General features: G+C 39.3%; 1 protein-coding gene across 1 annotated transcript; it reads left to right on the top strand.

Annotated features, from left to right (window-relative positions):
* Nucleotides 1-596: 596 nt before the first annotated feature.
* On the top strand, nucleotides 597-8,613 carry SLC35A5 (solute carrier family 35, member A5; the record flags this gene model as incomplete). Its single annotated transcript, XM_009076745.1, has 5 exons — nucleotides 597-726; nucleotides 1,438-1,536; nucleotides 3,173-3,306; nucleotides 6,442-6,509; nucleotides 7,824-8,613. Coding segments are annotated over exons 1-5 (1,221 nt in total), but the record flags the coding sequence as incomplete, so codon positions are not given.
* Nucleotides 8,614-9,840: the final 1,227 nt, after the last annotated feature.

The following is a 9,840-nucleotide window of genomic DNA, read 5'->3' as shown; positions in this document are numbered from 1 at the left end:
GCCGGGAGCGGAGCACACACCCGTGTGCCGCCCCCGCTCCCGGGAGTGCGCGCCAGGTCATCGCTCAGGTGCTGCTCTCGCTGCGCTCCTGCAGCGCTTCTCGCTGGGGGTAGGAGCAAGAGCAGTTTAAAAACTGTCAAAGGAAAATAACCATGTGATTTAATTGCTCTTTGAGCTAATCAGTGTTCAATAGGTGCACTCTGCTGACAAACTGACCCCTTCGTGCCACCTTCAGAGCCTCTGTGTATTCATCGTTTATCCCCCTCTGCCAGTCCTCGTAGTGTATCCTTCCCTCTCTTTTAAATTAACAAGATAATAATTGTACCACAAGATCATGGCTTGTGATGTTATTTTATACATCGTTGTATAAAATGTAACGATGTATAAAATTTAAAATGTATAAGATGTGGCAAAGTAACAATGACATTATTTTATACATCGTTGTATAAAATGATGTATTTTATACATCATTGTATAAAATAACACAGAGCAGTAAAAGATGCTTATTTCATCTTGTTCAACCCATTTCTGAAAGTGCTACTTATAGTGTCTTTTTCATGTTGTCATTCAAAGGGCATTGACAGCAAGACATCAGGATGAAGACCAAGTACTGTAGCCGATTTGTGCTCTGCTCCAAGACAACCATCTATACCTTTCTGCTTGGAGGAGTGTTTATTACATTGGGTTCAAGTCGAATCCTCCTGATGAAGTATTCTGCCAATGAAGGTACCTTAAATAAGAAAGAGTTGATGTTTGAGGTCAGACCAGAAGCCTAGTTCTCCACCTGCAGAGCTCTTTTCATAAACATCCTGTTACATAAATAACAACATGTACCTCTGCACTGGAAAATCTCTGTGTAGTCACTGGTCTAACAGAAGGTGATAACTTGGGTTTCAAGGTGTATGGTATACCCTTAAAAGATGAGGCAGCCAATTATTTTATAGCTGATTTCTCAAAGACTGAATTGTGTAAGCACTACCAATGGTACATGTCTTAACTGAAATATTTTTCTTGCAACAGGCTTAGGAGATAAGTCATATCATAGTGGGTGTGCTAAAAGTGACTGATATTGCTAGTCCTAGAAGGAAGTTATGTCATCCTGGAACCCACTTTTTGTGAAGGGATTAAAATGCCACATTGCTCTTCGGGGAAAACATTTTTAATTTGATTTAAAACAGTGATGTTCTTGAGTTCTTCTAAAAGGTTCTGTAAACTGGAACCAAACGAGGAAAGATTTCAGCCTAGAAAGGAGGCTATTCAAGAAGTTATGTATCATAAAAACTGGAATATTTGTAATGAAAAGGCTGATGTAGATAGTCTTGTGCATTTATGGAAAGTGACTAAAATTCTGATTAGAGTGGTTAAAATAGATTCTTGCTCTAATTATGAACGCAGGAGACTGATTGTCTACTCTCTCTGATTTGCTGAATCCCACAGATAACAAGTATGATTATCTTCCTGCCACAGTGAACATATGTTCTGAAGTAGTAAAACTGGTCCTGTGTGTGGTGTTAGCACTATGGGTTAGGAAAAAAGGTGAGTACCTACGTTCAAAATAACTAAAATGTGTTGACTTGCTATGATTTGCTGTCTTTGAAATGCCTTTTTTGGTTGTTGTTGTGTTTTAATAGGAGATTCACATGTAGTACCATGGTCTTCCTAGTAAGGTGCACTGAAATTGTGTCCTCCATGCAGAATTATAACTAATTTTTATAACTCTACTTTGTGCTCCAAATTCAGGTGTTCTTGTGTTGTGTGTATGCTAGCAGAAATGGGGACAGGTGAGCTGAAATAGAAAGTGTAATGAAGGCACAGTCTAACATTTTCAGAATTGTAACACGGCATCGTGCCAGGATAAGAGGAGTCATCTCACTGTGAAGTCATGACTGAACAGAAGCTTCTAAATTGCACTAACTCAAGGATTGGCCATTATGTCTTGCTGTTCTGGTTGCTTCTATTTAAAAGTACCACCACCTTCCAATGAAGAGACTTTGTGTCTGTGTGTGGTGAAATTTGAATGAGAAGCAACATATCCATGTTGTAACTCAAGGTAGCTTTGTTGTGAAGACAAACCTTGGGGCTGCTGTTCAGAAAAAGCAGTGTCAGGCTTCACTAGCCACTGGTTTTGCATTGTAGGCAATTTTTCTTTTTTCGTTCTTGATTTTTCTGTCCTGATGTTAAAACTATGAGAGATTAACTTCATAGCACTTCAAAATGGTAGAGAACAGATATTTAAATTGGAAGAGGGTGTCAGGCACTGAAGACTCATTTTAAATTGAACTGCTGATTTTGTCTAATTCTCCATGGAACAGTCATGGCCCTGGCAAGAGAATGAAATTTTTGCTCTCACCATTTAGTGTAAACATACCTAAGACAATAAATATATTCAGTCAGTGTTTGCTATCATTGGCTATTGCTGATTATATGGTTTTTGGTTTTGCTTCTTTTTCTTTTTTTTCCAGATGTCAGAGTTTTGCTGAACAAAATGTGTTGGAGCTTCAGGAGTGGATTGCATAACATTGTGTAGTCTTAAATATGTGCTAGCAAAGTGCTTCTGTCACCAGCTCTAAAGTAGTCTAAGGTTTATCACAGTCTTCCTCCTAAAGTCTGTGTCCTGAATACCTAAGTAAATCTCATTCTTTGTGCTTTGTCCTTTCTTTCTTCCCATATGCTCTCTTTTTACCCAGATCATGTGCTGTGTGCTACAGATACTGAGTTCTGGTTTATCTTGTATTTCTGATATTAATGGCTGACCTTTGGGTGCTCTCTGAAGGGATCCACTGTCTGTGTCATTATTTTAGTTCGAGATTTGAGTGATAATCTTTCAGAAAATCACACCCATTAACGATGTCACAGTTGTCTGAACGCTGTAGGGGTGCTTTTTGGCTCTCAAAGAATGGTTGATACTTGAATTTTTGTTCCCAGTGGACAAATAAGTGACATTTTTTCTGCTGAAGCAAGGAGGTGAATGCCCACAGACACTGGATTGCTGCTCTAGCTGTGTCTTCTGCCCTGGAACTCTCCTCTGTGTTACCAGAGAGCTGTGGTACCTTATTTTTTTCAGTCCAACAGTGTTCCTGAGAGGATGACAGTGGTACCTGTTCTGTTACAAGGGAATGGGCTTTCGATAAGAAGAAAAATGTCCTTCTTACTTATTTTCTTTTCTTTTCAGAGGGTTGTATGGATCATCCCTTTGAATGTCTTTCCTGGAGGAATTTATGTAATTCCATGAAATGGTCAATTCCTGCCTTTCTTTACTTCTTGGATAACTTGATTGTCTTCTATGTACTGTCCTACCTCCAGCCAGTAAGTATGCATATACTGAATAAAGTGTTTTCCAATGTCTTAGTGGTAGGTAATGCTGCTCTTAGGCTATCTACAGTGGTAACACTGGCAAGGCAAGATTTGCAGGTGAAAGAGTAATCTGTTACCTGACCCACCCCGACCTTCCCATTCTCTTGCCCTGTGGTCAGTGTTGTACAGATTTCAGCAGAGAAGAGTCTTTGTATTTTCTGCACCCGAAGTGATTTAGAAATAGACCAAATTGCTTAAGTACTCGGCAGGTTTTTGGTGCTTTCCCTCCTTTGGTTTCTTCAACTCTGTATTTCTCTTTCAGTTGGTTTGCTCATCTTGCTATTATTTGAGCTGCACTTTTTTGTGTAGCCTTTACCACTTTATGTATATGACATACAGTGAGTAAATGTAATCTCACAAAGGGAATAAGTGTAACAGGAACTGAGGAGGGGAGGAAGAAAACTGACTTAATTTTTGCACTTGTATGTTAATTGCATTTAAGCACAAAATTTAATTGATGCTTTCTTCTAGCTACATTCATCCTTTTGCATGAATCTGCACCTCCTCAGGAAATTATACAGTTTTTGTGATTTCTTTTATTTTTATGCTACAATACTTTTTGGTTCAGAATCTACATTTGAAGTAAGAAGGTTTCTGCTTGCTATAAAATATTGTAGCTGGCTGTGCTGGACATCAGAAATAAATAGGCTTTTGCCTTCTCCTTCAGAATTTCTCTGTAAAATACTGTTCTTTTAGGAGTATGTTTCTGTCAGGGAGACACCAGTCCAGAGTCTAGAATAGGACCCAGCTGAAAAAAATATAATTAAGATCAAGAGCCAGGTACCTTAAAATAACATGCACAGGTGCTTGGTTCTGTGGTCTGTTGTGTGTGGGATTTTGGTGGGGGATTTCTTGTTTTTTTGGTAGGTTTTTTGTGGTAGTTGGGTTTGGGTTTGTTTTGGGTTTTTTTTTAGTTTAGTTTGGGGGTTTTTTTGGATTTGTTTTCTTTTAGTTTTAGGGTTTTTTTAGTTTTAGGAAGGAAATTCAGCTATAATGTTTGTAAAAGCAAAGTCTGATGCTATTGCTTCCTTGAGCAATTTGTTTTGGCCTAAGGTAAGGTAATCTTTCTAATAAGCACAGCTTTTGTTTTACATATACGTACCCCTAGACATACCTTGTCTATCTGCCCTGAGAACATGTGCTCTAAGGTTCCTCTTTTTTGAACTTTTAGCATCTTACACCTTTTAACTACATGTTTTATAATTGTTAGCAGAAATTGTAACATTATTGTAAACAAGTATTAAAACAGATAACTAAGTACCTGTAAGACAGAATACCTTGGCGGTGTACAAGATCATGAATGTGAAAAGGTGGAGGTGAGATTCTTGAAGAAAGTTGGCCATACCTGACTGAACTTTATTTTGTGTGGCTTTAAAAATTAAGTAGGTTTGGGACTAGTACCTAGTGAGCAGTTGCTTGAAGTATAGAGTTGCTTTGGTGAGATTTTTTTGCTTGAAGCTTCAGCTATAACTGTGCATACTTTTTAGCGACTAACATTTCCTAGTGATAAGGCTTAAACTTTTTGAGACTTTGTTAGTGACATGCTAATAATTAGCATGGGGATCTTTGATACTCCTTTCCATCTAGGACAGAGGTCCTCTGAGGCCTCAGAGAACAAAATTAATGTTTTTTAACTATCCTTCTAAAGATTTTGGTCATGTTATGTATGTTATGTTGGATGTGGGGCTTTGACTGTAAAGCAAAACCAGAGTACACATGAAACACTTGTACATTTTGCATCAAGCCTCTTTTTTTTTCCAGAATGGTTTGTGCCAGATTTACTTGTTTATTCAATATTTTTCTCCTTCCACAGCATTCACCTAACATGAATATTTATTGAGTTTTAATGTTGCAAAGTGAAAAAGTAAGATGTGATTTTTTAGGCAGATGTCTCATGTGTCAGTCTTCAGCTTACTTGAGACCCTGTTTTGTGATGTTTCATGATAATTATTATTCAGCAGATAGTATGTTGGAATAGAGTGGAATGAAGATAACGGGAAAAGGGTCTGTGCTTTTCCTATGATAAATGAAAAAGGCTCTGCTATTGCAGAACTGGGAACGTGGAAATGCAGATGAGAAGATTGAAGATAAAGTCTGTGGTTTGTATACCTGAATCCAAACATACTCTTGTGTAAAGTTTTCTAAAAAAGTGAGGTTACTCTAAGGCTGAATTGGAGGAAAGACATCAGATGCCTGGATCTCTTGTACTGACTACCCAGGGCAGTCCTGGATAACACACAATTTGCAAAACAACTCTCCCCCTGCCAAAAGAACCCTTTTTTCCCCCTGGTGCTGATCTTTAATGGTAACTGCAGTGCCCAGAAGAGCTGTGTCTTGGTCTGGTGTGCCAGTATAGAGTGTCTAATACAGAGACAAAATAGACAATCCTTGCACAAGATGTTTGCAGCTTGGGATCATGGCTATGGATTTGGGCAGTGTCATTGTTATACAGTTATCCCCAAATTAGAAGATTTAGAGTTGTCTTCAGTTGTACTTTGAAATAGGTGATCTCTTATTACAGTTGCCATCTTGAAAATTCAAGCCAAGCACGTCCTTACCTTTGATAAATTATGCAGCAAATGCACTTGACATAGAAGTAGTTTATTTTCTGCAAGTGCCTTATCTGAGTCTGGGGTTTCATGACCACTGCAAATGGTACTGCAGCCAGAAGCAGCATTGCCCTCCCCTATTCTTTGCTTATTTGCATTTTAGAGCAACTTCCCCCTTTGTGCCAGTGCAGCTGTTTGTACAGCTGACTGGTCAGCCTGGCTGGGGAACTGTTTGGGCAGAAAACTAAACCATTCTCTGTTAAGTTTTCTGTTGCATTGGTTTCCTCATGTCTTTGTTTTAGTACAGCCTTCCTCACTATAGTGAAACTTGGGCTCTGTGGTTTGCTTAAGATTTTGAAATGGGACTTGCATGTCATTTTACAGGTGTGTTATTCTACCACTTGGGTGAAGAAGAAAATTCAGTACTAGTGCTTTTCATTCTGGCACCTTGCAGGAAGGTGAACACTTGAAGTCAGTAGGTTTTTGGTGTCCACACTGTGTCTGGAGTATGACTTTGTTCCCCTTTTTCTCTTTCAAGGCAATGGCTGTGCTCTTCTCAAATTTTGTCATTATAACAACAGCTCTTCTCTTCAGGATAGTGCTAAAGTAAGTAGTATTTACTAAAGTAAATGAAATTTTATATCTTCCTAGCCTTGATAATAAAGTTAAGCTACATTCTTTCTCTTTGCCTGATGGGAACAGTAATTCTCTTTTCTTGTGGCTATACCAGCTTGGAGAGATGGTTTTGTTTTCTACATCTCAAGGTGTAGGAAATAATAGCTTATTAGGACTCCCTTCCTATCTCTATATCTCTACACATTTGGTCAACTGTACTAGAAAACAACTGAAATCATGGATTATGTAGTCATGGAATGGTCAGAATTAAGTGGGTACCTTTGTTTATACATTAAATCTCTTATTTCATGATTACCAGTATTTCTTTCCAGTCTGTTGCAATTCTTAATTGAATGTAAATGTGATCCAGCAAGAGGGAATGAGATTGGTAAGAGTGAAAGACTGAGGTCTCTTTGTTGATATTGTGCCAGCCCTGATGTGTTCCTGGTCAACTGCATAGTATGTTTGGAAAAGTATTTGTATGTCCTTTCTTCATTATTTGTATGACAAAAGCCATTTGTATGTCCTATGTGTTCCACTTTGTCTGATTTGTGCTCTTTATGATGTGACTTAGATTCAGAGAAGACTGAAAGTTACTAACTTAAAGAGTTGCTTGTGTTGAATGTGGCACAAAGATGCCTTTCCTACCTGTGTTAATATACCAAAACAGTGTGTGATTGTCTGACTTGATATGCTTTTTCTCAGTTTAGTGTTGTGTCTCTTGTGATGTCACAGTTCACTTAATCTTCCAAAATTCTGATTTTCATCAAGATAAACAGGCTCTGTTTGAGAGAAAAAATATTATTGATATTTCTAACAGTCTTATAAATTATGTTCATAGATTTATGAGTTGCCATCATAAAATACTAGAAAATGGCACAAAATCATGGGGGGAAAGTGCAGTGTAGTGAAAGCTTATTGAAGAAAGAGGGTAATTATTTGAATGTCTGTGTTTCTTTTTATTCATCAGACCTGTGTTCCCATGGAGACAAAAGTTGCTTTCAGTGGTTAGGCAGTCAGTATCTAGAAATAATGTAAACTTGAAAGACTTTCCTTAAATTATCTCTCCAGAATACTCCTATTCTATACTTCTTTGATTGCCAGGCTGGGCCCCATTTGCTGTAGAAAAGCGTGTTTGACATTTTACTGTTAATTCTGAAAAGCTTATGAAAAGATTTTTCTTTGCACCTGTCTGTCTCTTTATCTGTGGCATGATGTCTTTTATGTGGTTTATAGATCTGGTTCTTCTGTCATTTAACTCATGTCGCTGTGTTTCTAATTTTGGTGGCTTTTTTTGTCTACTAGGCGAAGACTCTCTTGGGTACAATGGGCATCTCTGGTGATTTTATTTCTGTCCATCGTTGCCCTGACCCTAGGAACTGGAGGCCATCAGCAAAGTTTGGCTGCACATGGATTTCATCACAGTATGTTTTTTGGTCCGTCTAACCACTGCCTTGTCTATGCTGGACATGAGGAAGCATGCGTGGAAAAGAGCAACTGTGCAGTGCCAAGTTTCCTTCACAGCTTCCAGTGGAATGTCACCAATACCGTGGCAGGAGCACTGAAACCTCTCAGCCTGGGCCATCTGCTTATTCTAGTGCAGTGTTTTGTTTCTGCCATGGCTAATATCTACAATGAGAAGATCCTGAAAGACGTGGATCAACTTAGTGAAAGCATCTTCACACAGAACAGCAAACTCTATGCCTTTGGGGTGCTGTTCAATGGGCTTATGCTGGGGCTGCAGACTAAGGGCCGGAGGCAGATAGAGAACTGTGGCTTCTTTTATGGGCACAATATCTTCTCTGTGGCTCTCATATTTGTCACAGCTTTCCTGGGGCTGTCTGTAGCCTTCATCTTGAAATTCCGAGACAACATGTTCCATGTTATGACTGCTCAGATCACCACCGTCATCATCACTGCCGTGTCTTTCATCATCTTTGACTTCAGGCCTTCTCCAGAGTTCTTTTTGGAAGCTCCTGTAGTGCTTCTCTCCATATTCATCTATAATGCCAGTAAACCAAGAGGCCTGGAATATGCCACTCTGCGGGAAAGAGGAAAACTTGTCAAAGGAGATGCATGGGAGAGGTCATGTGGGGTAAGGCTTTTCAGTACTTGTCTCCATTGGTTTCTCTTTTGTTTGACCTCCGTTTATGCCATGGAAGGTTTGGAAGACTCATCTTGTATGTGACTGGACTCATCCTTCAACACTAAAACTCTTTCAGTATTTTCTAACATCTTGGGTATTGCTTTGCATATTCCACTTTTTCGAATCATGATGCTGTGACTCTAGACAGTCCTGTTCAGCTTTGTACAAATCCTTTCTTGAAAGCTTTATAAACCAACATAGTTTACTTGCTCAGGGCATTCAGAAATGTGAATTGATGCCTGGGAAATAACTGTACTTAAGTAGAACTCGTAATTTTGTGTGGCTCAGCCAACGTTATGAACAAGTTAATATATTTGATGTTAAGATTCTTTCTACCTTAATAGTCAAACATAGCTGAAGACAAGAAGGTTATGTTTAAATAGAATTTTAATATGTTGGGGGGTTTCTTGCTAAATATTTTCTCCAGGCCTGCTAGAGTGTTTTGTTATAATTTGAATAGTGATCTAGTTAACTAGAACATGTCATGGATGTGTTATTCAGTTGAGCTGAGAGGGTTAACATCTGTGCACCTTCAGCCTGCCTGTGTGGACAGCCAGCAGAGAGCGCTGTCCCCACTGAATCCCAAGAAACATTAAACTTGGAAAAGCCATTTTTCAGAAATTCCACATGGTGCCTTTTTAGGCTGGAATCGTAGGATCGTCACGATTGTATGAGACCTCTGATATCATCGAATCCAACCGTTAACCTGTCACTTCACTGTAACCCCTAAACTGTATCTTCCAGCACCAGATCCATATGTCTCCATTCACTTCTAGGGATGGTGACTGCACCACCTCCCTGGGCAGCCTATTCCAGTGCCTGAATTTCAGGTTGTTGTTCAATGAGCAGCAAATAACACAAAGTCATATATTCTTGTATACCAGGTGTCATCTATTTTAGCACTTACAATTGTGCAGCTGTTGTAAAAACAAATAGCACTATGTGAGCAGGCTAAGCCAGCTGTATCTTGTGCTGCATTAAGGCAGTGTGGCCAGCAGGTCAAGGGAGGTGATTCTGCCCCTCTGCTCTGCTCTTGTGAGACCTGACCTGGAGTGCTGTGTCTAGCTCTGGGGACTTACATCTGCTGATGTGAGTCCAGGGGAGGGCCATAAGGACCATAGAAGCAACCAGGTTGGAGAGACCTCCAGCATCACTGAGTCCAACCCTACCGTCATT

Source organism: Acanthisitta chloris, unplaced genomic scaffold (genome assembly GCF_000695815.1).
Source record: "Acanthisitta chloris isolate BGI_N310 unplaced genomic scaffold, ASM69581v1 scaffold30376, whole genome shotgun sequence".
Taxonomy (NCBI): Eukaryota; Metazoa; Chordata; class Aves; order Passeriformes; family Acanthisittidae; genus Acanthisitta; species Acanthisitta chloris.
The sequence above is the reverse complement of the archived record's forward strand: the minus strand, read 5'-3'. Positions and strand labels throughout refer to the sequence as shown.